General features: G+C 44.6%; 16 protein-coding genes across 16 annotated transcripts; 8 read left to right on the top strand and 8 right to left on the bottom strand.

The window, feature by feature from the left end:
• Nucleotides 1-644: 644 nt before the first annotated feature.
• On the bottom strand, nt 645-1538 carry NEMAJ01_1873 (uncharacterized protein; the record flags this gene model as incomplete). Its single annotated transcript, XM_047915711.1, has 1 exon — nt 645-1538. The coding sequence occupies one exon, from the start codon at nt 1536-1538 to the stop codon at nt 645-647; it is 894 nt and encodes a 297-aa protein (XP_047771668.1).
• A 997-nt stretch (nt 1539-2535) lies between these two features.
• NEMAJ01_1872 (uncharacterized protein) lies at nt 2536-4188 on the bottom strand (the record flags this gene model as incomplete). The annotated part of the gene is made up of 1 exon (XM_047915710.1): nt 2536-4188. One exon carries the CDS (start codon nt 4186-4188, stop codon nt 2536-2538), a length of 1653 nt encoding a protein of 550 aa, XP_047771667.1.
• Nucleotides 4189-4221: 33 nt separating this feature from the next.
• Nucleotides 4222-5325, top strand: NEMAJ01_1871 (uncharacterized protein; the record flags this gene model as incomplete). Its single annotated transcript, XM_047915709.1, has 1 exon — nt 4222-5325. One exon carries the CDS (start codon nt 4222-4224, stop codon nt 5323-5325), a length of 1104 nt encoding a protein of 367 aa, XP_047771666.1.
• Nucleotides 5326-6049: 724 nt separating this feature from the next.
• NEMAJ01_1870 (uncharacterized protein) lies at nt 6050-7720 on the top strand (the record flags this gene model as incomplete). The annotated part of the gene is made up of 1 exon (XM_047915708.1): nt 6050-7720. The coding sequence occupies one exon, from the start codon at nt 6050-6052 to the stop codon at nt 7718-7720; it is 1671 nt and encodes a 556-aa protein (XP_047771665.1).
• An 849-nt stretch (nt 7721-8569) lies between these two features.
• NEMAJ01_1869 (uncharacterized protein) lies at nt 8570-9244 on the top strand (the record flags this gene model as incomplete). The annotated part of the gene is made up of 1 exon (XM_047915707.1): nt 8570-9244. The coding sequence occupies one exon, from the start codon at nt 8570-8572 to the stop codon at nt 9242-9244; it is 675 nt and encodes a 224-aa protein (XP_047771664.1).
• A 275-nt stretch (nt 9245-9519) lies between these two features.
• On the top strand, nt 9520-10731 carry NEMAJ01_1868 (uncharacterized protein; the record flags this gene model as incomplete). The annotated part of the gene is made up of 1 exon (XM_047915706.1): nt 9520-10731. The coding sequence occupies one exon, from the start codon at nt 9520-9522 to the stop codon at nt 10729-10731; it is 1212 nt and encodes a 403-aa protein (XP_047771663.1).
• Nucleotides 10732-11395: 664 nt separating this feature from the next.
• Nucleotides 11396-12616, top strand: NEMAJ01_1867 (uncharacterized protein; the record flags this gene model as incomplete). The annotated part of the gene is made up of 1 exon (XM_047915705.1): nt 11396-12616. The coding sequence occupies one exon, from the start codon at nt 11396-11398 to the stop codon at nt 12614-12616; it is 1221 nt and encodes a 406-aa protein (XP_047771662.1).
• A 503-nt stretch (nt 12617-13119) lies between these two features.
• NEMAJ01_1866 (uncharacterized protein) lies at nt 13120-13752 on the bottom strand (the record flags this gene model as incomplete). The annotated part of the gene is made up of 1 exon (XM_047915704.1): nt 13120-13752. One exon carries the CDS (start codon nt 13750-13752, stop codon nt 13120-13122), a length of 633 nt encoding a protein of 210 aa, XP_047771661.1.
• A 30-nt stretch (nt 13753-13782) lies between these two features.
• On the top strand, nt 13783-14076 carry NEMAJ01_1843 (uncharacterized protein; the record flags this gene model as incomplete). Its single annotated transcript, XM_047915681.1, has 1 exon — nt 13783-14076. The coding sequence occupies one exon, from the start codon at nt 13783-13785 to the stop codon at nt 14074-14076; it is 294 nt and encodes a 97-aa protein (XP_047771638.1).
• Nucleotides 14077-14526: 450 nt separating this feature from the next.
• Nucleotides 14527-15780, bottom strand: NEMAJ01_1865 (uncharacterized protein; the record flags this gene model as incomplete). Its single annotated transcript, XM_047915703.1, has 1 exon — nt 14527-15780. One exon carries the CDS (start codon nt 15778-15780, stop codon nt 14527-14529), a length of 1254 nt encoding a protein of 417 aa, XP_047771660.1.
• Nucleotides 15781-16644: 864 nt separating this feature from the next.
• NEMAJ01_1864 (uncharacterized protein) lies at nt 16645-17040 on the bottom strand (the record flags this gene model as incomplete). Its single annotated transcript, XM_047915702.1, has 1 exon — nt 16645-17040. One exon carries the CDS (start codon nt 17038-17040, stop codon nt 16645-16647), a length of 396 nt encoding a protein of 131 aa, XP_047771659.1.
• Nucleotides 17041-17102: 62 nt separating this feature from the next.
• Nucleotides 17103-18857, top strand: NEMAJ01_1863 (uncharacterized protein; the record flags this gene model as incomplete). Its single annotated transcript, XM_047915701.1, has 1 exon — nt 17103-18857. The coding sequence occupies one exon, from the start codon at nt 17103-17105 to the stop codon at nt 18855-18857; it is 1755 nt and encodes a 584-aa protein (XP_047771658.1).
• Nucleotides 18858-19728: 871 nt separating this feature from the next.
• On the bottom strand, nt 19729-20700 carry NEMAJ01_1862 (tRNA pseudouridine38/39 synthase; the record flags this gene model as incomplete). Its single annotated transcript, XM_047915700.1, has 1 exon — nt 19729-20700. The coding sequence occupies one exon, from the start codon at nt 20698-20700 to the stop codon at nt 19729-19731; it is 972 nt and encodes a 323-aa protein (XP_047771657.1).
• A 16-nt stretch (nt 20701-20716) lies between these two features.
• On the top strand, nt 20717-21058 carry NEMAJ01_1861 (U6 snRNA-associated Sm-like protein LSm7; the record flags this gene model as incomplete). The annotated part of the gene is made up of 1 exon (XM_047915699.1): nt 20717-21058. The coding sequence occupies one exon, from the start codon at nt 20717-20719 to the stop codon at nt 21056-21058; it is 342 nt and encodes a 113-aa protein (XP_047771656.1).
• Nucleotides 21059-21618: 560 nt separating this feature from the next.
• Nucleotides 21619-25143, bottom strand: NEMAJ01_1860 (uncharacterized protein; the record flags this gene model as incomplete). Its single annotated transcript, XM_047915698.1, has 1 exon — nt 21619-25143. One exon carries the CDS (start codon nt 25141-25143, stop codon nt 21619-21621), a length of 3525 nt encoding a protein of 1174 aa, XP_047771655.1.
• Nucleotides 25144-25285: 142 nt separating this feature from the next.
• Nucleotides 25286-26080, bottom strand: NEMAJ01_1859 (18S rRNA (guanine1575-N7)-methyltransferase; the record flags this gene model as incomplete). The annotated part of the gene is made up of 1 exon (XM_047915697.1): nt 25286-26080. The coding sequence occupies one exon, from the start codon at nt 26078-26080 to the stop codon at nt 25286-25288; it is 795 nt and encodes a 264-aa protein (XP_047771654.1).
• Between the last annotated feature and the right edge of the window lie 37 nt (nt 26081-26117).

Genomic DNA, 26117 nt, shown 5'->3' with positions numbered 1-26117 from the left:
GTCTAGCTGCTCAGAGATATTAATTCAGGCTATTCAGGTGCTACTTAGATAATATACTGTTCAGATTTTAATTTCGGGTTAGAGATATTTATTCAGGTACTATTTAGATAGTATACTGGTCGGGTTAGAGATATTTATTCAGGTACTACTTAGATAGTATACTGGTCGGGTTATTATTCGGGTTAGAGATATCTATTCAGGTACTACTTAGATAGTATGCTATTTCTCTACTGTATTATTCCGGTTAGAGATATTTATTCAGGTACTACTTAGATAGTATGCTCTTTCTCTACTGTATTATTCGGGTACTACTTAGATAGTACGCTATTTCTCTACTGTAGTGTTTGGGCTATTACGTCTTTTCTCTGCTATTCCTGCCTTTATTTAGATGGGGTTGGGTGTAATCGTGGAAGTGCTAGTGAATTCACGGCCTTTATTTTTATTGGAGTGCTTAGATAGACAGAATAAAACCTGATTTACTCGGGTTATTCGAACTAAGCAACAACCAATTACGAGCAACTGCTTTCCCATAGAGCAGATAGTATGCTCTTTCTCTACTGTACCCGGGCTATTATTCAGTCTCTGCTGTATCTATTGATCTATTTTCCATGCTGTTCTGGTTATTATTCGGGGGTTCAGGTAATTTATTCAGGCACTTTCAGGAGAGCCCTCAGAAGGCGCACGACGTCTTTCGGGTCCCCAGGACTCCCCAGAATCTCCTTGACTCGGTGCAGGATGGACCCGTGCGAGAAAGGAGCTTTCCTGTCGTGCTTTATCCTGTAGTCCGCGGAGAATACCTCCTTCTGTATGAACTTTGCGACTTTCTCCTTCAGCTCGCAGGTCATCTCCGGAAGGACCTGGAAGAGCCGAGACTTCTCAAACTCCCCGGAAAGCATCAGGAAAGTTCCCAAAGTGCGTGTATACAGTGCCGTATTCTCCGGGCTAAAAGCCTCGAGAGGAGCGACAAAAGAGAACCCCGCGCGAAGGGAGAGCTGCATAAGCTCCGGAGTGTGGCAGAGAGGAGCCGGAGAGGGAAGTGCTTCGAGAAGGTCCCGAACTCTGGAGGAACTCCCCGGGAAAGCAGCCAAAATACCGTTTAAAATGCAAAGACACAAATAGTCCTCTTCAACCGATCCCTTAAAGAGAAAGGGCTCAACTGCCTCCAGAGCAGAACCTGAATCTACCCGTCCCGTTCTCACTAGAGCTAAAAGCGTCTTCAGAAGGAGAGTCCTCACAAGGGAGTTTTCCTGCCCAGAAGAAGCCTCCAAGTAGAGAAGGACCTTCTGGGGGTCGGAAATCTCCGGAATTGCAGCCCAAACGGCAAGAAGCATCGGGAGAATCTTCTTTACGCCGTGCTTTCTCGATGTTTCCTCCGCTGTGAGGACTCTCATAATCGGAGGAACCAGATCCCGGCTTTCGCGTATGTTGGCGAGTACCTCCCGCAGGAGAAGGGGATTGTTTTTCACGCACTCCAGGACGTTCAGGCACCGAGTAATCCCGTTAATCGAGACAAAAGGGCTGTTTTTTGTGCAGCGCATGGAAAATAAAATTCGCAAATATTTATGCTCCCAGAGACGGAGGAGAGTCCGAAAAATACCCGAAAATTAGAAAAGTCTCTCCTTTCGCGTGTGTGCTGATCTCTCTCCGCCCTGCAAAATCCCCCCTTTCCCCGCATTCCCAGCCTGTTTTAGAGGGGTTTTAGCTGCCTCTTTACTATCCGACTATTCGGGGTTTAACTTTAAAATTGCACGCAAATAATTCGGGATAGTCTGAATTGGCTTGCAGGTGGGCCAACAAGGAGATGCTATTCAATAGATCGAACTAATTCAACTAAGGAGATGCCCAGGAGAGAATAGGGGATAGGCTGTAATAGAGGAAGTACAGTGAAATTAATCGTCTTTATTATTGCTCTGCTTAAACAGAATAAACCCGGATTCTCAGGCGTAAACTGGAGCCTTTCTTATTTGTTTTCAGGAAATAGCCAATTAGTGCAGCCTTCCCAATTTCTTTTTTTTTTTATTTTGCAAATTTTTCAAAGAGCCAAAAAGCGCTGTTTCGTGCTGGAAGCATTTATAGCATAGGAAATTAAAAATATATCCAAATAGTTAAAAAACAGCATAAAAAGTAGCTGGGCTTTCACATATAGCCGAATATACAGACAAAGTCTATCTATCCGAATACTCTGCAGTTTCACTGCACTTTTTCTCTATGCGAAAGCACAGCTGCGAGTCGCAATCAGTTATTGCCCAGAAGCCCAACAAGAAAGGTTTCATGGAGAATTCGGAATAACTGCCTAAATTCTATATTCTCCACGGAGACCAATAATCGTACTGAGAATTTCGGGTTATTCGGGAAAAAGCAGAATCCCATGTATAAAGCACTGCAATAAGCAATAAAGGGTGAATTTCACTGTCCTTCCCGCATTACAACTTCCACCTTTCTAGGTCTCAGAACAGTTTCCAAGCACAGACTCTTTTCTGCTGGGGTATCCGGGCATCCAAACGGAACAATTCAGGCTCACTCCTGCATTTATTTCTAACTCGCGCACTTCCCCTGGAACTCCTTCATCTCCTGCAGGAAGGCTCTCCACTCGCTGATCTTTTCCTCGTTCTCCCGCATGAACTGGCGCCTGGCCTCTCTCCTTCTGAGGACGTCTTCTGCCTTGTACTTCTGGACTTCCTCCTCTCCGAGAGTTGCTTCTTCCGTGGGCTTTATGACCGTTCTCCAGAAGAATCCGCACTCCTTCTTCACATTCGAGGCGAAAACCTCCTTCCCGCAGATGTCGAGGACTCTCACTTGCTCCCCGCAGAGAACTGCGATGTACAGCCCAAAAGGCGAAACGAGGATCTTCCCTGCCCCGCCCTCCGGGATTCTATTGATGACTTCTCCGTCTCTCCCGACGATGGAAATTGCCTCCATCTCCGATCCCAGGGCTGTTATATCCCCTGCTACCACGGTTGAAGCAGGTTCTCGCAGGAGGGCTCCCTCCAGAAGTCTATTCTGCACTCTCCTGTAGACTTTCGTGCCTCCCTGCAGCTGAACCACGACGGAATACCTGCTCGGGTGGACTCCGCGGACGTTTTCTCCGAGGGCCTTCGAGATCACGCGGACTCCGTCGACATTCCATATATCTATGAAGTGCGAGGGCTTCCCAGAGACTGTTCTCACGTTGCAAATTGCGACTTCTCCCTCTGAAAATGAAACCGTACACTTTTCTATATTTGAGAAGACTTTTCTGCGAATAACCTGTCCCGAGTCCAGGGAGTGCAGGATGAGTTCTGTGCTGAAGTTGCTTGTTTTTATCACAAAAAAGACGTTATCATACGGGGACATAAATCCCTCGATCTTTCTTCCCGGACTCTTCTCTGCGTACTCTGGGAATACTACGTCTTCCTCCCCGTGTAAAGCCCGGACAGAAACTGCTGATCCGCCCTCCTCGGAGACTGCGAAGTGCGTGAGGCCCTTGGAGATGCTGAGGCTGTGCTTTCTGCTGATCCGGATCGTCTTTACGTGCTTTTTCCTATATATACTCTCTATGCTCCACTCTATTTCCTCGCTATTTACAGCGCATCCCACAACAATATGCTCTCCCAGGACGTAGTACGAAACTATCCCGTCGAGGGAGAATCCGTCGATGAGGTCGAGGTTTCCCCCGTATACGAACAGGTTCTTCTGCTTCTGTGCGAGGATCAGGTCGTCCCAAACGGAGATCTCCATCTCTTTCAGGGCCTTAGACCGGAGAACCTGGCAGGGAAACATCTTCGAGAGCTGGTAGCACGAGAGCGTGTCTTCGTTGTATACTACGAACTGCTCCCCCAGGGCTTCAGACCTCCACAATTTAACGTCTTTTTCTCCTATGATCTTCTTAACGGCAGGTTTAAAGAGCTGCGGCCTGCTGAGAGAAGCCTTCCCAACGGAGTACATCGCTAAATACCGCGAGAGAGAGAGTGCCTGTATCTGACACCCTGACACGTGGAGAGTATCCAGCCGCTTCACAAGCTCAGAGACGAGTTTTGCACTCTCGCACCAGCAAAGTGCAACAGTATCTTGTATCAGAGTGGTTTCTTCGGTAAAGTAGTTTCCCTTCGCGAGGGCATTCAATTGCTCGAATTGCAGGGTTTTTCCTTCGTCTTTGCTAAGCCCAAGAACCACCAGGGTGCTGTTGCTTTGTGCCGTAGTCAAGCCCATTTCTAAAATATTTTATTTTGCGAAAATATTTAGATGCCTTCTCTTGCAAGTGCTGGAAAGTGTCCGGGATACGAAGAGCTTATTGGAGCAAGCAGAAAAAACTCTGCAGAAAACTATGCTTTCCACGGGACGAAATTAGACATTTCAAAGGAGATTTTTGGAAATTCCATTTTTACCGTCTCGAATACGGAGAGAGGCCTCAGCGTGAACTACTCCGTGGGGGGAATCTCGCGGGTTTTCTCTGCGTCGGTGTTTAGCGACGGATCTGTCCTGGGGAAGATCTCCCCTGCTCCCGGGCACTCTGGAATGGCTGTTTCCTGCATGCGCGGGCCAGAGACGCAGTATTTCGACGTGGGACTGGAAAAGGCCCTGAAAAGAGCTGCTTTCTCCGTGAAAGCAGTTAATCCGAGTGTGGAAATTCCGAGCCTGGAAATTCCTGGGGGAAAACTTTCCGCGTGTTTTCAGCACCTTCGGAGCAGTCACTCCTCCCTCCGCGGGACTTTGCAAAAATTTTCAGGGGAAATCTCCCGGGCGATCTCAGAGATCCCTTCAGGTTCTGGGGGGTTACGGAGTTGCATGAAGGAAGGAGCTTTCAGGGCGTGCAGGCTCTTCCGGGGCGGAGTCTTTTCGGCGACTTCCGTCCTGGAGGTGGCTCCCTCCCTCCATCTGGGCGTGGAAACGGTCTTTTCCCTCGCGAGAAAAGAGCCCGGGAAAGAGACGAGCGGAGAAGAAACGGGACTCCTGCGGGGGTTTTCCGCGTATGCAAGAGAAGCTGCAGCCACGTGCATCGTGAGCAAGGCCTTTGAGACGTGGCGCCTTCTGGGGATATATCATACCTCCGGGAATGCGGGCTTTTTCGCGGAGAAGAGGCTGGATGAGGCAGTTTCCCTGCACAGTGAACTCTCCGTTGACTGGAGGAAGGTCCTGAAGACGGGGCCTTTCTGGGAGTCCGTGGGTTTTGCCGTTGGAACGGTTATTCGAGGACCTGGCAGTACTACTCACGTGACTGCAGGGTCTAACGGGGTAGTAACAGCTTCTTCTGATATTCCCGTGGGAGATGGTGCTGTCCTGAACCTGAGCACGCAAGTCTCCACGGGTTCGCCCCTCCTCGGGATTGGGTTCACCTTCACGAGCTGACAGGAATAACCCGAATAACATTGTAATAAGATGGTAGTATCGTGTTTAGATTGTTTATGGTTATAATATTCTATTGTTATAACAATATGCTGTTATAATATTCTGTTGTTATAATAATAATAATGCTATTCTAAAAATATGCTGTTATAATAATAATGCTATTCTAAAAATAAAATACTGTAACAACAATAAAATTCTGTAACAATAATAAAATATTTATTCTGCTGTTATTATTCTGTTATAATAATAAAATACTGTAACAACAATAAAATATTTATTCTGCTGTTATTCTGCTGTTATTATTCTGCTGTTATTGTGGTAAATTATTGGAATTCCCACAAGATCGGAGAAGGCAAGATCATGATGGACGTGTGTATGTGGAAGCCAAAGGATCGCCCAAAGCGTAAGTGTGAGCAATTTCTATTCAGATGCAAAGAGATTCCGAGCATAACTAAGCGCAAGTTGTAATACTGGAAGTGCTAGTGAAATTTGCAGCCTTTATCCTTTTTCGACCTCCTTAAATACTTGTGGTCTCTGTACTTCCCTTGATTTCTCACTTCTGGAGTCCCTTCCTTATTGGTCTTCTAAAAAATAAATAATTTCGAGTAAGTATGCTTTCAGCATATAACTCACTGCATTTCCATTTACCCCTGCCCCTGCAGAAGAAAAGCTGAAAAAACTACAGATATATAAATTAAAAAAGATTTCATCAGAAAAAATACAAATGGAGAAAAAGAAGCAGACAAGTCTAAAAATCGGCACTGACTTTGTGCTATCAGAGCACGAGAACCTCATTCTTAACGAAAAGAAAGAACTGATTCCCATAAAAGAGGACCACGAGTATTTTGCTCTTTACAAAATACTAGCAAGAAATGTATGGTTGAATCTCTCGAATATCCCGAATATAAAATCAATTCTGTGTAGTGACTTAAATATCATAATAACGATGAAAACAATAGAATATATATTGCAAAATCAAGGAAAGAACATCATTGAGTTCAGAGATGCCGTTTTCGGGCGCTCTGCCTCTGGAGAACAACTCTCCGGGAAAGAGGCAAAGAAGAAGTGCGCTGAGCTGAGTGAAGTTATCCGAAGAAATCTGACAGAAGACCAAATAGACGGAGAACCCACGGCAAAGGCCATTATGGAAGCAGAAACTGCAATACTTGTCCAAGACATGAAGGAGGCCGTTAAAAACAAAGCTCACGCGTTTGATTTGATTGCCTACATACAAGGGTGCTTGAACAGTGAATTGAGATGTTCCATGCTCTTGCTGCTAAGCGAGAAATACTATCCAGCGTATCTCCTGCAGGATCTCTGCAGGGAGTACGAAGAGAAACATTCAGTTAAAGAGTCCGATGACATATACTCGCTGGAACAGTTATACAGTATTAACCCGAATGACCCGAACAAAATCTTCCTGGATATGGTACTGGATGAAGTACTGAGTACACTAGGACCAAGCATTCTTGATGTGAATATGCTCTTCACAAGTCGTTATAAGCTGAAGTTGCGTTTCGTGTCACCAGATCATTTGAAGCTGTTCAGAAGCATCAACTACCACAGAGAAGCGATCCTCGCTGAGCAAAGATGGTTCTTCCAGATGTTTCGATTCGGCAGAAAAGAGACTGCTCCTAAAAGCAGTAGCCGCATATTAGATCGAATTGTCAATAGATATAAGGCTGCCCCCAGCAGAGTAAAGATCTTTAGAAGGTCAGTGAATCAGACAATTCTTGAGATATTCCTGTGCAAAGACAAAGCAGCAGAAAAGGAAAAACTTTGCAGTGAGGAAAGAGCACTCGATAAAGAAATAGAAGAAGTCCAGGCTAAGCTGAAAGAGTCAAACACCACAGAACAGGCCGGGGAGTTGGAAGTGCAGATTGAATCCTGCAATGCAAGAAAGGCCGAAATATCCGAGGCTTTAGACGCTCTCAACAGCTACGAAAGGCTGGCTCCTGCTCAGAAGGAGGTCATAAAGAGGAGGCTGGTGGGGGATATGGAAAGACTCGATGTTAAATTTAGAGATGCCGATGCTCTCAACAACTTCATGCCGGCCCATGAGAAGGCAGAGAATGAGCAGGAAGTTGCACCAGTTGATGATAAAGTTCCAGAAGAAAATACTCCTTCTGCTATGCCAGTTGATGATAAAGTGCCAGAAGATCATGCACTTGACTTCGGAGCCAACGGTTCTGTGGAATTACCGGTAGATACGAAAGTGAATGCCGGAGAAATACCTGCAAACCCAGAGAGTATAGACCAAAGTTTCTTATTCAAGAATAACTTGCAAGTTATTATGGGTCTCTTTTTCGGGTTACTCGTGGTTATATCTTTTGTGCTCGTGTACACTGAAATGGGAAACCAAATATGTTTTTGGCGAAGGCATAGTTTCTCGTAGTTGTATACGGGAAGTGCTAAGTGAAACATTTGTCCTTTATTCATGCCGGCCTGCTGTCTTAGGAGAAGCTTGCCTTCAGCACAGAACAATCCATACTGTTTAATTCGAGTATAGTTTTTTAAAATAAAGTGACAGATGCACAAGAGACTCAAACAAAATTCCGTTCTTTTTTGTCTGACAGGCTGATTCTTGAAAAAGTCTGATGCGCCTTGTGTGTATAAGCTATCCCAGCACCGCCTCTTCATGCTTTGAAAGACTGTCCAGCGGAGGGCTCCCGAATAATAACCCGAGGCAAGGCGATTTACGACAGTTATTATTCTGTTATAATATTATTCTGTTATAATAATAAAATATTTATCTGGGTTATTATACTGTTATAATATTGTTGGTATAATATTATTCTGTAACAACAATAAAATATTTATCTGGGTTATTATTCTGTTATAATATTATTCTGTTATAACAATAAAATATTTATCTGCTATTATTATTCTGTTATTATATTGTTGGTATAATAATAAAAATAATAAAATACTATAATAATATTATTTATCTGCTGTTATTTATCTGCTGCTGTTATTCTGCTGGTATAATAATAATAATAAAAAGTTATTATTACAGTATTTTATTATTATATAATTATACTAGCATAAACAATAATACTTCCTGTATTACAACTTATACTAATACTATCTGTTGAAATTGTCTGTTGAAATTATAGTTCTATACTAATACTATCTGTTGCATCACTTATGTATCCACCTGCTGGAATATTACTGAATAGTCTGAACTTCCTGTGTTTGTGCTGAATAAGCCCATATAAAGAGAAATGCCTTGGGTAAAATTTTTATGCACGGAGAAACCATTCAAGTATTTGCCTTGGGGATGATCTTCTATCACGGGGCACTTAGCGGGTCAAGCGAAAAAGCCTCGAAAGTAGCGAGTGTTATTTCGCTTGTGATGTTTATGCATAAAGCATGCTGCAATATGCACATGAAGAAATTTATAGAGAGCATTCCCTTCAGTACAAGCGCAATGAACGGGTCTTTTTTGGTCATAGGAGTCCTCACGGTGATAGAGTCTGTTATCGTCCATTTACTTCGGAGGTTTCTTCCGGGAGTGCTTTTCTACGGGCTGGAGCGAGTGGGGGGACTCTTCATCTTTCTTTCTTTGGTCCTGATCTTTTCCTCCCTCTGGATACTCTCCAAGAACGACATTAAAATGTGCGTATACATCGACCAGGGAATATACGCGTATATAAGGCATCCTTACTATCTGGGACTGGGGTTTCTGTACGTGGGAATATGCCTGAGTATGGGAAATGTCCTTTCCATCATTATTGCTGCAGTTACGCTTAGCGAGAAGGTTCTGGACGTGATAAAAAACGAGGAGATGCTTCTCATTGAGAGGCACAAGAGCTATGCGAAATATCGGGAGAGAGTCCCCAGCGGAATCCCCGGGTGTCTCTCGCAGGGAGAGAACTCCCTCGAGAGCTTTGACACGACTTCTAGCGCTCTCATGTGAATTCTCAGGGAAAACCTGAAACTGTCGCAGGAGAGACTCTGGAGAGCTTTTAAAGCCCCCGGAAGTATCTGAGGTTATTCAGGTTATCACACGACCATTCCCCGTAGAGGGACTCCAGAAGGATAGATTCTGGCTTTGCACGAGAAGAGATATATTTAGAGATGCTATCATTATCGTATTCAGGCAAAACATATTTTTGTCTATATTAAAATATTCGGGTTATTCGGGGCAAAAATGCTGTCTATATTAAAATAATTTTTCCACTAAAATTTGCCATGAACTGCATCAGAAAAGACTCTTTTGAAATATCCAGAGTATCCAGAATATCCCGCACTTTCCTTGTGCTTAGCCTGTTTATTACATGGGCTTGGGCTGGGAAAGCTGATTCTTCGGGCGTAGAGAGCACGGAGTTATACAAAAAAATCAGATCACTCGCAGATAAAATAGACGGGTTTATAGACGAGCTCATCCCGAATAACCCAGAGAAAGCACCTATCACCCGAGATGAATTTATGAAAAAGTTGAGAGAGAACGATCTACAGATCATCCACAATACGAATCTCAGCTGTGTTTTTGTATACAGCGGACCTCTCCTAGACTACGCAAAAATCCCCGGAATGAAGGAGGCAGTCGACGATAAAGTCCAGAGGAAGCTCATCCTGAAAAAAGCTGCAAGCTTCCGGGAGGTAAACATGCAGGAGGAGAAACTCTGCAAAATGATGGACCACCCAAACACAGTGCGAACATTCTTCTCCTTCTCGATAGTTCCGGAGGACTACGAAAAAACAGGATTTTCCATGGTCTGGCTTCTCCAGGAGTATCTGGAGGTTTCTCTCCCCGTACTCCCGAATAACCCGATCTTGAATAAACTCGTTGAGATCGACATCCGGACAATTGCTCGGGATGTTGCACGGGGAATAGAGTACCTCCACAGCAAGAAGATCGTACATCTCGACATAAAGGCGCAGAATGTCGCAGGATCTTACTCCAAGCGCGAGGGGAGAATCGTATATAAGCTCATAGACTTTGGCTTCTCCCGGGAAATAGAACCCGGTCAAACTTCCGTCTTCCTGGAGGGAATGAATATTGGAACTCCGCCTTTTGTCTCCCCGGAGATTGCGTTGGAGTCGGTCCACGGGTACGCTGCTGATATCTGGTGCTTTGGGTTTATGATGATCGTTTTGAGTAGAATCGCCCTGCCAGAAGATAATGCGTGGATCTGCCTGATTAATGATCTCTCGAATAACCCGAACCTTGGGAGGAAAGTGCCTATGGCGAACGTATTCGCCCAGTTCCTGCGCGGGAGTGTGGAGTTGGTCCTTCCCCTGAGAACTCCCGTTGAACTTGCGAGTTTCATTCGGGGGTGCATGCAGAGGGACGGAGAGAGACGGATGACGATTCAGGAGGTCCTGAAGCACCCGTATCTCTCCAGGTACGTTATCTCCGGAGATCCAAACCCTGAAAACCACAGAATGTACGCAGTATAGAATGTACGCAGTATAGAGAAGATCTAGAAGCATAACAGCGAATATCATAATATCACAATATCACAATAAACAGAATCACACCGTAATAGTAATTACACAATAGATGTTATGCTAATAATTCTACTATTCTATCCCATAATAGTTCTTCTATTACACAATACTATAGTTATCTCATAAATATTTATTCTACTATTTTATTCTCTCATAATAATTCTTCTATTTTATTCTATAATTCTTCTATTTTATTCTATAATTCTACTATTTTATTCTATAATAATTCTATCCCCATAATAATTCTACTATTACACAATACTATATTTCTTCTGTTTTATTCTATAATATTTCTCTCATGAATATTTATCCCATAGAAATATTTATACTATCCCATATATTTATCCCATAGCAATATTTACTCTATCCCATAGCAATAATTCTTCTATAACCCGAATTCTATTCTATGTTATTTCTTCTATTCTATAACCCATATGATCCATATAATCCATATAATCTTATATTCTTCTCTTATGAGGGAGGAATGTGCTGATTATATGGATGACGTCTTACTCTGCACTTTGTTTTATCTTTCATTGGGCAGAACGAGTAAACAATTGAAGACTGCGTCTCAGAGTGTTTTTCGCTTATACGGAGGCCTCTGTTTTGCTTTATGTTGCATATACGCGCCTGCACGACAAGGAAAGTCCTTCTCTCCCTTTTTTTCGCCTCTCTTCAAGCCACATCTGCACTCTCCCAGCCTGAAAGCACCCCAAGAAAGAGCATCGCAGAGGCTGAGAAGGCACTCGCAGATACTGCTGTCTTCATCGTATTCACAGCTCCTGTCTCGTGGGAAGCCCTCGTATTTCAGACGTACGTCCAAAAAAGAACTGCAAGCGAAGCCTTTTCCCTCAGCAGAGAAGCCATCTTCGAGAATATTGCAGCCCTGCAGAAGATCTTGAAGGACCCGGACTTTTTCACCGTCGGATTGAAAGCCCTTCTCACGAAGTACGAAAGAACCTACATCCGAGGACACCCCAGCAGAAACAAGCTCTTCGAGGAAGACGTTGAAACTCCGCAAGTCGATCGCATGCAAAGAAAAAGCATAACTGAAAATTTGCAAAAACTTACGGGTTTATCCCAGACGGAAGCAGCTCTCCTAAGGGAAGATATAGCGCAGATTATGAAGGAAGCCCGGAAACAGCCAGATTCCCCCGTGTGGACTACGTATAAGAGCGTGATAGAGAAGGCCCTTCTAGCGATGAAGAGCAATGCCTCCGTGAAAAACAGCATGGAAATCAGCACGGGAGAATTCAGCAGAACTGCCACGCAATTGATCCTGAAGAAGCCGATTTCCCAGGGGAAGTTCAACCTGGAGAGAGCCCGATTTAACCTGGGGGGAGCCGTATACAGTCCGAGCCTGATGCTGGAGATAGTTGCGAAGTTGCAGGACGAGGATAAAAGCAGGTTTGTTGATGGCCTTGTAGACTCTCTCCTCCAGCCCCTTGAAGTCCTACGGGGGAATCTCTCGGGAAGTTCTCCCTCGCAGGTGAAGGAGGAGATTATCCGGTACATGCAGGCAGTGAGTGGGACTCTCTCCGTGTATCCCCAGAAGAAGGAGATTGCAGAGTCTCAGGCGATTCGGTCGGAGTCCATCTGCAGGCGGATAAAGAACTTGCTCGATAAGAAGCCAGTCTCCCAGCGGATAGACGAGATACAGATAGGGAATACGAAGAGAATGGCTTCTGTCCTGCAGGAGGCAAGTCCCGATCTCTTCAAGGAGTTCCTTCAGGTGGACCGCAGAATATCCGAGAAGTACAAGGCATACATCAAGACGGGGGGAGGAGACGAGAAAGTCCGGAAGGAGATTGAAGCTCTTCTGGGGGTTCTCTAGGCCTGAATCCTCCTATTCCCTGCCCAGTGAAATAAAGCATAAACTATTAAGTGTTTAAGTGTTATACGGGTGATATAGTGAATATTCCTAGTAAGTATTTTAATAGTTGAATAAGCTAGTAAGATAATACAGTAAGTATTCCTAGTAGATAATATAGTGGATATTCCTACTGCATACTATGTTGAATATTCCTACTGCATACTATATTGAATATTCCATCACAAACTAGTAAGTATTTTAATACTTTGTGGGCAATATACTGATTATTTAAATATTATTAAGAAAAATAGTAATTGCTTGAATATTTAATTCGGGGTTATTATTTGAATAGTTAAATATACTAATTGAATATTCCTAGTAGGATATAGTAATTAAATATTCCTACTGCATACTATGTTGAATATTCCTAGTAGGGTATAGTAATTGACTATGAGCAAGTCCTTCTGGGATGTGCAGGGCAGAACAATAAATAAGCCTTTATTTCCGTGTCTCTGGACGGGCTCTTAACTCTTGCAGTGTCCCTGGGAGGACTCTGGATTCTTCGGGACTTTCTTCTTTCCCTTTTTGAAGGCGTCATCTTTCGGGGGATTTCTCCCCTTTCCGCCCTCAGAAGGTCTCTCTTCCCGGGGATTTCCCCTATTTTTCCTCTTTTCAGGGGCAGACTCTACTGCAGGCATTTCCTTTGGCTCCTCCCTTCTCGGACGATCTTCTGCTCTGTAGTGCCTGTTCTTGTACTGGGATCCTCCACCCGCACTTTTCCAGCAGTCATTCTCCCTGTGCCCGCTCTTCTTGCAGATTCTGCACGTATTTTCCGGGCAATTCGTTTTCACATGCCCTGTCTGGTTGCATATGAAGCACGTACTGGGCTTTCTAGGGCAGTCTCTTGATATGTGCCCTGATCTATTGCATTTATAGCAGATAGTCGAGCTCTGGAAGCACCGGTTCGTTTCTATCGGATCCAGCTTCTTCAAGCTCAGGGGCTTGTGGCTTTTCGTGCTCCCAAAGTGGACAAGTGCGTATATATCGTCCTCTAGATCGCTGGGCATGGACTCATCCGATTCTAGCTCGCATATTTCCTGGAGAAGGGCAGAGTCTGCAACTTCCTCTAAGTTCAGAACTGCTTCGTGGGAAAACATAAGCATAGAATTTTTTTGCTGGGAAAATATATGCACTCGCCTAAGCTCTTCGAGGATGTTTTCGCAGGATGGGCTCCGATGGGGGATATAATCAGCGAAGGATTGAGCGAGAAAGACCTTCTTGTGATATGCAGTGCAATTTCAGAGACTCTTTCCGAGCACGGTATAATCTCCCGGGGTGATTCCATAACCGACGACTTGGAGGACTTTCTGTACGATGTTCTCGAGGAATTCGGGGTCTCCGTGGCCGAGGACATTCTGGGGGAGCTTCTCCAAAAGATCCTGCACGCTCACAATGGCGCTGTCCGTGGAAGAAGCACATAATAGTAGGTTTCATATACCCTAAAGCCTTCATAAAAGAGAAAGAATCTTTTAACTCTTTTAATTCAGGAATCATTTAACTAAAGAATCTTTTAACTCATTTATATAGGAATATTTTAACTAAATAATCATTTAACTCTTTTATATAGGAATATTTTAACTCTTTTATAAAGGAATGTTTTAATTAAAGAATCTTTTAACTCTTTTATAAAGGAGAATCTTTTAACTCATTTATAGGAATATTTTAATTAGAAACAATCCTTCAGTTAAGGAGAATCATTTAACTCATTTAATTCAGGAATCTTTTATATAGGACTCTTTTAACTCTTTTAACTAAAGAATCTTTGCATCTACTCCACTGCAAGGATGAGGAACTATCAGACAATAAATAGCTCGTTAAAATACGAATAACTCGTGGTAAGCTTAAGTACTTTATTCTCTGCAAATGCGGTTCTACCTGGTTTTACGCTGTCTTGTCTCCGTGCAGAAGGAAATTCCCTCCTTCACGAGTCTCTGCACGATCTGGGTCCCAACAAACGCTGCTCCCGGCGTGTACACTCCCCCCTTTCTGGGTTCTGTCCGCAAACCCTCCAAAATCGTCTCAGCAGACGCTAAAAGAGCGATCGGAGTCGTAACATACCCTGGATCCGGCCCAGAAACAACGGTTTTATACGTCACCTCCTCTCCTTCTGCGTTCTTTCCTTCTGCGAGTATCTGCGTCCTAAACTCAGAAGATGCGATTTCTTCCTGAGTCGGTCCTTCACTCCGAACACGCCCAAACGTAAGCACATCAACGCACTCGTAAGCTGCCTCCCTCAAGCGAGACGGGAGCAAATAGACAGCCCCAATAACAAGCGCCAAAAAAAGCACCCCCAAAACGTCAAGAGCCGAGAAAAAAGAGATATAGCAGTGACATATAGGATATGCACTCCCCAGGAGAACTCTCGTCCTTCTTACTACGAAAGAGTCCGACCCAGGGAACAATACTGCGTACATCCCCACCTGCGGAGAAAAAAAAGGGAATTTTCTGACGGATTTTTTTTTCTTTTTTTTTTCTTCCTCTGCAATTTTTTTCTCCGGGAGTTTTTTCTTCCTCCGCCCTGCCCTGGCACTCTCCAGGCTGCAGATGATCGTTTTAAACGTCCCCAGGTTTATCCTGGCTCCTTTCAGGTGCATATAGGACTCTGCTGAGTCTACAATTCCCCCGTTTCTCTCTGCCTCCTGCACTGTATGGACAATTCCTATGTCGATGGGGAGGGAGTCGAACCCGCACGCGTGGACTACGATACTCCCTGCCTCCTGCGCTTTCTCCTGGAACAGGTCGATGCTATCCTGGATAAATCCGGGCTCTCCTGAGCAGTCGATGTAGTTTGAGCGTGCCTGTATCGTGGCTTCTATCACAGAAAGTCCTGTTTTTGCAAAGGGTCCGATGCAGTTGATGATTACGCTGTATCCTTCACATATTCTTGCGAGTGCTTTTATGCTGTCGACTCCTGTGATGTGCTTTTCCACGCGGGAGAGGGCTTTTGCGTTTCTGCTTTTCACGGAAACCTCCTCAAAGACTCGGGAAAGCTTCTCCTCGCTCCTGCAGGTTACGCCGAGGGTCATTTCAGGCCTTTTCTCGACGATGTATTCGAGCAGCTTCTGTGCTGTGAATCCGTTTACCCCGCAGATCAGGACGTCTTTTCTTTCTTCGCTCTTTCGCATTCTCAGAAGGAATGAATTAATATTAATATTAATATCATGGAAGACATTAAATGTAACACCCGCAGGAAAGGGGAAAGAGCCCAGTATCCGGAAGTGCAGTGTTCCCGTGCGGGTGCCAGGGGATACGCTGTAGGAACTTCCCCTTTCCCGCACTCCCACGCGGATTCTCCAAAGCATCTGAACCCACTGGGAAATAGCCCGAATACCCGTGAATTCACTCAAGACTAGCTAAATATTCACTCAAGAGTAGCTAAAGAGTAACTTAATTAGCTAAATATTCACTCAAGAGTAGCTAAAGAGTAACTTAATTAGCTAAATATTCACTCAAGAGTAGCTAAAGAGTAGCCAAGAATAACTAAATATTCACTCAAGACTAGCTAAATATTCACTCAAAGTTGGCTAAAAACTAACTTAATTAGCTAAATATTCACTAAAGAGTAGCTATGACTAACATAATTACCTATGAACAACTAAATATTCACTAAATATTCACTAAGAATTAGCTATGAACAACTAAATATTCACTCAAGATTAGCTAAATATTCACTAAAGACTAGCTTAATTAGCTAAATATTCACTAAAGACTAACTTAATTACCTATGAACAACTAAATATTCACTTGAAACTAACTTAATTACCTATGAACAACTAAATATTCACTTGAAACTAGCTTAATTAGCTTGGAATAACTAAATATTCACTAAAGACTAACTTAATTACCTATGAACAACTAAATATTCACTTGAAACTAGCTTAATTCACTTGAAACTCGCTATGAACTCGCATGAAACCAGTGGAATACCCGAATAAAGCCTCCATCTTCTGCTTTCCTGCAGGCACAGCACAATGCCAGCACCTGCCTCTCTACAGGAAGGGGGAAACAAAGACTTCTTCTTTCTCTGTTTTTTCGAGCTCCCACCCGTCAGAGACAAGCTGCCGAACTTCCTCGTCGGAAATTGGCGCATGCGAGAACTGGCAGTTCTTCCTCCTGCAGTTCTTCTTTATGTGGAACAGTTTACACGGGAATTTCGACAGATCGTGCGAGAACGTGCAGTTGCTTCCTCGAATACACGCATTCTTCACGAAGTACTTGCAGAGGTGCTTCTTCTCCGGCTTATACAGCACATTTTTATGGAGGATGTTCTCATCTGTTACTTCCCTATCAGATCCCTTCATCTTTTTGCTTTTCTGTCCCTTTTGCTGGTCTCGGAATCGGGGGACACACATTCTCGGCAGTCTCGGCAGTTCTATTATCACCATAAATATTTTCAATACAGAAAATAAGTAGAAACTGCATATAAGAAATGAACAAATAATTTTTCATGCAAAAAGAGAGTTGCGTGAAGAGAGAAATCGACGAAAAACGGACAGAGAAGCCCAGAAAAAGTGCTTTTGTCCTTATGGAGAGAGTATTTAGCCTCGCCATGTTTGGCATGATAGTGAGTGCGCTCAGTTCGGGAGTCCTCGCCCAAAAGGCCGAAAGGGCGCACATTTTGGAGGCAGAGTCCCACAGGAGCCCGGATAATTCGGGTTTTACACAGAGCGAAGAGATCCCAGGAGTTCGCAGCGGGATAGACCTTTTCAACGAGGAGCAGTTCGACTCCGCCCTGGACCACTTCACGCACGCCCTGAGCTACGCCCAGGCGAAGAAGGACCAGAAAGCAGCGAGAAAAGCCGCTCTCTGGCGCCTCCGGGCTCTTTTCCGGCTGGGAATGTTCGCTGAGATCCTGGAAAATTTTGACGACCTGAAAATGGAAAAAATCACCGGCCCTGAAAATGAAAAAAAAGAAGAGCCTGAAAATGGCCCTGAAATTGCAGAAATTCTCCAGAAAAGCGCAGAGTATGCGAAAATATCCGTGAAGTCCCCGGAGGAGGAAGTCTCTCGAGCCCTTGCAGAGTGCACCCACTCCCCCGCCCTCCTGAAGATGCGAATCCACATCCGCATGCAGAAAAGAGACTTTTCCCTCGCAATTCTCGACGCAGAAGTCCTTTTGGACTCCCGGGAGAAGGATTTTGCCGAACACGCGATAATTCACTGCCTTTTCCTCTCCGGGAAGACTCCAAGAGCCCTCAGCCGCCTGGAAAAGAGTTCCGGGTATAGTAAAGCCTTCATAGAGAGAGTCTCCGCTGCAGTGGAGAAGTACAACGCCCTTGCAAGACACTGTACAGCATCATCCCGCGATAACTACAGGAGATGGAGGGACTTTGCGAATAGAGACCTCGTTCTTGCCCGGGGAACTGACGCGTATTTCTCCCCGTTCGCCCTTGCTCACATTCAGGCACAGACTCTTCGGAGACTCCTGCGAATGGGCGAGGACTTGCGCGTGGGGAGCGAGGAAATCGTCGGATTCTCGGAGAGACTGCTCAGAAGTGGATTCGGAGGACCGACAGAGAGTGAATGGTGCGAGCACGTCCGAGTTCTCGTGAGGGCGGGAAAGTACGTCGCTGCAAGAGATGCGATCCAGGAGAACGTGACGGAGAAGTGCCCGGAGTACGCAGAGGTGAAGGAAGTCTACAACAACGCAGTGAAGAGAGCGAGAGCAGCCCGCGAGAGGGAGAGGGCAGAGAAGGAGAGGAGGGAGGAGCAGAAAAAAGAGAAAGAGAGAAAAGACGCAGAAAAAAAAGAAAAAACTCGCGCCCAGAGGAGGATGCAGTTCGTCAGCGGGAGAAGGGGGAAGAAGGCAGATCCTGAGGGATTCTACAGATTCCTCGGAGTGCGGGTCGGAGCCCGGAAGGAGGACGTCCTGCGGGCGTACAGGAAGGTCAGCAAAAAGGCAAATGTCGCCCTCAGAAGGGGAAGTCCCCAGGAGAAGGAGCGACAGAAGGAGGTCATCGTGCAGGCGAATAAGGCGAAGGACGTGCTTATGGACCCAGTTCGGAAGGAGGAGTACGACAGCGGATACTTCATGACGGAGAAGGAGAAGAATGCGTGGGGGTACACGGACGAAGCAGCAGACTTCGGGGACAGGAGAGACGCTTTTGCAGGAGGAGATATCTTCGACATCCTCATGAACGGAGGATTCGGGGGAGGATTCGGAGGGGGAAGAGGCACCCACAGAGTCGTCTACTACATGTAGGATGCTCCTGCGATGGGAAGAAGCTTCGGCTGCCTGCGTGCGAGTGTTGAAGTATAAAACAATAAAGTATTGAAGTGTTATACGTATGTATGTATTATTGAAGTATTTAAGTGTTATATGTATTATTGAAGTATTTAAGTGTTATATAAGTATATAAGCATTATTGAAGTGTTTAAGTGTTATATGTATTATACGTATGTATGTATTATTGAAGTATTGTTGAAGTATTTAAGTGTTATTGAAGTATGTAAGTGTTATATGTATTTTTAAGTATTATTGAAGTATTATTGAAGTATTTTCTATTGAATTGTACTGTGTATTGAAATGTGAAGAATTGAAAGGTTAAATATTTTAATATTAAACAAAGAAGTAAAAATTACTGTGAAAGTATTGAAGTATGAAGGAACTGTCCTATAACCAATAACTAAACTATTTTACTATAATAAATATAGCTGTATTATAACCCGAATAACTAAACTATTTTACTATAACAACTGTCATATAACTGTCCTATAACTATAACTATCCTTCTATAACTGTCATAAATATTTTACTATAACAACTATCCTTCTATAATAACTATCCTATATCTGTCATATAACCATAACTATCTTATAACTATCCTATGACTATCCTATAACTATAACTATCCTTCTATAATAACTAATATCTGTCATATAACTGTCATATAACTATCATATAACTATAACTATATCTTATAACTATGACTATCTTATAACTATTTTATATCTGTCATATAACTTATATTTATCCTATAACTATATCCTATAACTATCCTATAACTATATCTTATAACTATATCTATCATATGCCTATAACCCGTAACTCGCACTCCTTCTGCTTTTCTTGTTTATTCCCTCAGAGTTCTGGACTCCGTGAACTCTTCTGAGGCCACTCTCTCACTCACCCGGGAGGAAACCATCACTTCCTCGCAGACTTTCCGGAGGGAGTGCCTTCTCCCCCCAGGAGACTTCTTGAGCTGCGACAAGTCAGCCCCGCGGAAGGTGCAAGCAGCTAAAACCAGCGGCTCAGCCTCTGCCAGGCGCACTTCCACCTCCTGCTTTTCCTCCCTGTTCAGGACATTTTCCACCCGCAGGTTCTTCCCGTTTCCTATCGCGTGTAAAAGCCCGAATATTTTCCGGACTTGATTGTGCAGGAAAGACCGCGCCCGAATCCGCATGGCCCACACGTTCGCCCCCGGACTTTCTGAAATTTTTAGAAATTCAATTTTCTCGACGGTTCTTACAGCGTCCTCCGCCCTCGGGGAGTTTCCTCCGAATTTTTGCAGGCGCTTCTTCTTCGAGGACTCCTTCTCGGGCCTGCTCAGGCGACCAAACCACTTTTTTCCGATCAGTTTCTGGCTTTCTATCCGCATCTTTTCGATCGACATCTCCGGAGTCAGGGCAAAGTAGTACTCGTACTCCCTGGAAGTGCACGAGAATCTTGCACTGAACTCCTCTGGGACGAACATCCACCCTAGAACGCGTATGCTTTTTGGCATGTGCTGATTCAGCATTAGATCGTACGGGTACTCTCCGGAGGTGGGAGCTGGCAGGAGGAGGGATACGTACTGGGCTGCTGCTGAGACGCCTGCATCCGTTCTCCCGCACTTGTGATACCGCATTTCAGCGAGTCTTTGGAGGACTTCTGGGGAGTAAGTCTCTGTTTTCGCGGGTTCTTGGGTCTTTAGGAGCCCGGATTTCACGAGGGCACTCACGAGGAAGTGTTCTACTGTCAGGAGGCCTGGCTGCATGGCAAATCCGTGGTAGTCCCTCCCGTTGTACGAGATCTTCAGAAGCGCGTTCTTTAAAGGCCTTTCCATGCAGAAATAAAAAAATATGCAGGAAGAGAACAGGGGAAACAAGAGAGAGCAAGTCTTCGACCTGGAAAAGTACGTTGGGAAAAGGGTGAAAATATCCTTCTTCGGGGGAATTTCTGTTGTTGGGACTTTGCTGGGGTACGATCAGCTTCTGAATCTCGTCCTGGAGGGGGCGAAAATATGCGAGTTCCTGGAGAGTGACGGGAATGCAGCACTTCACGGACTACGCGCGGAGTCTCCTTCGAGCATGGTCTGCAAGGGAGCGTCTATATGCTCGATAGAGCTTGCCTCTTCCCCGGACAGTGCGGAGCAGTGCGCATACGCTGAGGGAAGTTGCTACAAAGTCACACAACCCGAATAACCCGAATTCTACTCCAATATATCTTCCACTGTTATAGCTATTCTACTAAGTATTCCAAATGTTCTACTATTAAATATTCTATTATTCTACTGCTATAGTTATTCTATTATTCTACTTCTATTATTCTATTATTCTACTGTTGAATATTCTACTAAATATTCTATTATTTTACTAATAAGTATTTTAACTGTTATAGCTATTCTACTACCACTAAGTATTCTATTGTTATAGTTCTACTACTACTAAATATTCTATTCTATTATTCTACTACTAAATATTCTATCATAGCTATTCTATTATTCTACTGCTATAGTTATTCTACTACTAAATATTCTGTTAACTATTTGCTTGCTGACTATTTTATACATTATTATATCTTACATATTTGTTCTAGTAACTATTACATTTTACTGCTTACTTTCTAGCTAACTATCCAATAGAAACTATCTTACACTATTATAAATATACTATAACTATCTCACTGTTACAACTCGCTTGCTTACTTACTGATTATCCTGTACAGTGCGAATACTATGCTGTATGAAAAACTTTGTGTACTTTTATTTTTCTTTTACGTACGCTTTTATGTCGGAAATATCTGGCTGCTCTATAAGGGGCCTCTCGGGGTCGTAGAGGACGTCATCTTCCGAGTTCAAGGAGACAAAGTCCTCTGAGATTGAACTATTGCAGAGATCGTAGAAAGTGCAGAGGGCCTTTTTGAAGGCACTTTTTTCGTGGGAAAAGGCCTCTCCTCCGGGCATATCTGCGCATGAGAAAATAGACTCTATTTCCTGCATGTTTTTAACGTGTTTTTTGCACTTTAGAATGAGCTCACTCAGGACGTATTGGACGTATTCCTCCTCGTATCTGCCTCCAACGGTATTCCTGAGCTTGGAGCTTCTTTTCTTCTTTCCTGTGCTGTTTCCCGTTACGAGAGTGTTCGTTATAAAAGACCGCGTGTAAACCGTCAGAGCATCCCCGGGTTCGAACTCGCCCTCGAGGACTTTTTTTCTTTCTCCGTCCTTTCTCTCCCGGACGCGGTGGAGCCTCTGCGTGTTTTCCCGGTACGTTCCTGCAGCACTTTCTGAGCTCTCCGCGAAACTCTGCACCTTTTTCCTCAGGTACTCCGATGTTTGGGCCAGGAATTCTGCTCGGGTGGTCTCCTTTGCTTTAAAAATATTTTCAGGGCTGTTTTCAGGTGCTGTCTTTAAAATGAAAAATTTTAGCTCTGAAAACATCTCTAAATCGATCAGGAACTTCGCGCCTTTCACGGGGCATCCCACCTCCAGGTGCATCTCTGCTGCGGCAAGCGTGTTTTTCTGCAGGAGAAGAACCTCCTCCATCTTTTCCACGCGCTCCCGCGTCCTCTCAGCGGGGTCCTCAAAAAGCTCTCGCCACTTTCCCAGCTGCATTTTCAGCTTTTTCAGTTCCGGGTTATTCGGGGTCTTTGTCCTGAGATAGCACCAAAGCGCGTCTTCCAGGTCGTTTTCCCGGCGCAGTGCATCCCCGCACAGAAGAAGCAGCGAGTCAACCGCCTCCTGGAACTCTCCGTCGAACCATTCGGGCACTTCTTCGCTCTCAAAGAAAGATTCCGCGTTTTCCAGGTAAAAATAGAAGTCTCTGGCCACGTCCTTTTCCAGGGATGCCTTCAGCGAGGAGAGCAGCAAATCCCGCTCACTCCCCCCGCGTGACTCCGCCTCTTTCCATGCGCTTGCGCCTATGCACGTTTTTATGCTGTAAAACGTCTGGCTTTTTTTGTTTTTGGAGACTTTTGAAATTCTCAGCCTTCGTTCTACTTCCTCGTGCTCGCTGAAAGGGTCCAAAACCTCCGAGTTCGCCGGCAAAAGCGTGTCATTGACGACGTCCATCGGGGTATTTGTTGCGTTCAGGATTATGTAGCAGAGTGTGTATTTGTAGCTGTTCATAGCGTGCGTCAGCAAGATTTCAGCGGAAAAAACTCCTATAGTTTTTCTTATAATTCTATCAGAAATGTGGTTGTTATCGTAAAAGCGCCAGGAGAGTGAATTCGGGGAAAGCTTCTGCCTCTGCGTGAAAAGCGCTGCAAACTTCACGAGTTGGGCGGGGTCGTTTTTCAGGTGGTGGATTTCCATGCACAGCTCGCACCACTCATAAATTTCTTCTTTTTTAACGGTTTCCTCTTTTAGGAGATCAAAGATTTTTGCAAGTGCAATTTTTTCGATCTTATCCACTTCAGGTTCGATTTCAGGCTCTGTCCCCAAAAACCGCACGATCTCCAAAAGAATGCGGGCAGGTACTGCTTCTTTCTCATAGACAAGCATCTGCAGCCACGGGCCCACAGGCATTCCGTATTTTTTCAGGGTGAAAATGGCGGACTCAACTTGGCCGTTTTTTATCAGGTTTGCCACTTTAATTTTTACCAGGGCCGGAATATAAAAGCTCTCAAGCATCCCGTATCTATCGATCAAAATAACGGTTGTTTCCGATATAAAGACAATTTTGCTGCTCTGTCCCGTTCGGGCAAGCTTTTCCTGCAGAATCTCCCCGTTTTCCGCATAAAACCGCACGATTTCCGTCCACGGGTGGCTTTCTCTCGTGACAACAAGGGACTTCTCCTCCTCCAAAAAAATCGGGCATGCTGAGGTTATTCGGGGCATCTCCACACACGTGCTTTTGTGCTCTATTTTCAGCGTGTGTGTGCGCGTATTGAGGGAAACGAGGCACTCCATCGGGCCGATTTCAACTTCCACGGGGGAATTCTCGCTGGAAAATTCTATCGTCTTTTTTTTGAACTCTGTACCTGAATTTTCCTTTTTTGGCAGTGGACCTGAAAATATCTGTTTTTTTCCGTTAATTTTGCACGAGATCTCACCATCCCAGGAGACGTGCATATCCGAAGGAACTCCATCCATTCCCATCTCTTGGCTGCACATGGGCGGAGGAATCGTGCACTTCTGCAAGTTATAGAAGAAAAGCCGGGCTCCGTCAATGTCTATAACGTTATCTCGCGACCTATTCACAAATGTAGTCTGCTCGAGGGAAATAATGTGCTCCGGCGTAACTATGCGGATATTCCCGCTTTCCCCCACTTCCATCCGCAGGACTTCGTGCACGGGGCTGGAAACTGCGTCGTTTACAGGGAAATTGCATTTCAGGTAAATCACGTTGTTTTTTACGTAAAAAACCTTTAAGTAGAAATTTTTGTTTTCCTTATGCAGCAAGTACAGATAACAAATCCTGGCAGAGATAAAAAATATTTCATTTTCCAGTATTTTTTCTTTTTCTGCATCAGATTTCCTTATGTGGAAGATCTCGTAAAATTTCAGGCTGTTTCTCTCCAAAACGTGGATTCTGTTCTCGTGCGTGACCGCATACATCTTCGGAAGAGAGCAATGCCATGTAACGAGCTTATAGCAGGACCGGGCCTCAAATTCAACGCTTTCCTTTTTAGGTGCTATTTCCTTATACGGCAAATCTTCACCGGATACAGGTAATCTTCTAACGGTGTTAACGTATGCGCCTTCGTCCAGCAGGAACTTCTTCGTCCCCATGAGGCGACTGTTCATGATTTTGTTGCAGACGGAAAGCGTGTCTGAAACGGGCTCTAGGTTGTACGTGTACACAGAAATGACTGTCCCCATGCAAATTGCAATGTATTTTCCATCTGGCGAAAATGTTATCTGAATTGGCGAAAACTTTTCCAGGTGCAGCTTTTTAATTTCCTCTTTTAGTAATTCGTCCCTGACTGGATTGAAAAATTTGTCTAGCAGAAAAACGCGCTCTCCCGTTACAACGACAAGACTCCCTGAGCCCGGGCTGAAAGAAGCGGATAAAATCCCCGTCTCGAACTCGCCCACACTCTCCCACGAGTACCCGCTTTTTTCTTCAGCCCTTTCCACTTTCCCGCTGTAAAAGACAGTCTTAAACGAGAGCCCGTCCGGGGATGCGTAGAAAGAAGCAGGATTTTTCACTCCCGAGTTATTCGGGGTTATCTTCCTGCGCGAAGACTCTTCGTATACTGCCCCATTCTCCAGGACGTATCCGTTGCTTGTGAGAGAACTGCTCCACTTTTCAGATCTTGTATGCTGTATCCGTGCGTTCTCCATAGAATAGAAATAAATTTTTTTTCATAAATTTCCCTCTTTCCCGTGGGATTTTACTAAGTAAAAAAGGCTCTCCTAAGTACCTGTCCAGCACTGTATACAAACACTAATTGATTTTTATTTTGGGATATTCTGGATATTACTGCTATCTTCTTCGGCCCGTGTACTTTGAGGTCTTTGGGACTGAGAATCCGCGCTCTTCTCGCTTTACCTTTTTCCTGAGAATCCACTCTCTGCGGGTGAGGTCTCTGTTTGCGACTGGCCGGTAGTTCTTTGGCTTTTGGGCGCTTCCTGAAATGTGGTTTGTTTTTCCTTTTGCGGCAGGCATTTCTAAAATCAGGTACGTTTTCCGTTTTTTTTTGCTTGTTTGATTTTCCAAAAGTGTTCCTCCGTGGAACCCGTATTTTCCCGCGCTTCTTAAAATCATCTGAACCTGATCGTTTGATTCGGGGTAGTACTGCAAAACGGCAGTTCCTGTGGCCTTTAGTGCGTCGTATAGCGTGTAGAAGAAGATCCCAAGCAAGCGAGCGGGCTCTTCCTGTATGAAAATCCACTGCAGAACGCTTACGCTGATGGCGCAGTCGACGGATGCGCTCCTGAGGGGCAGCCCGTGGAAAATATTTGCAGATGCAAAATCAAAGTTCGGGTTATCGGAAGCCCCGAATAACCCTGCATCGACTCTTTTCTGTGCCAGGTCCAGCATATTTCTGCTGATATCCACGCCCAGGACGAAGTTTCCGTGGGAGAGAACGTGCTCTGTGCTGATTCCGCTTCCGCAGCCTATGTCGAGAACTAGCGAGTTTGTGGGGTTGTTTAGTATCTCCAGGCATCTCTCCGTTAGCTTGCGCTGGATTCTGTTGATGCTTGTGCTTCTGTCGTAGTTTTCAGCGACTTCTCCCGTGTAGTGGATTTCGTTGCCGAGCTCCTCTGGCCTGCCCATTCGAAAAAAAAATTTGCTTTCTCGTATTTATTGCGGG

This window comes from Nematocida major (genome assembly GCF_021653875.1).
Source record: "Nematocida major strain JUm2507 chromosome Unknown 2351, whole genome shotgun sequence".
Classification (NCBI taxonomy): domain Eukaryota; kingdom Fungi; phylum Microsporidia; genus Nematocida; species Nematocida major.
The sequence above is the reverse complement of the archived record's forward strand: the minus strand, read 5'-3'. Positions and strand labels throughout refer to the sequence as shown.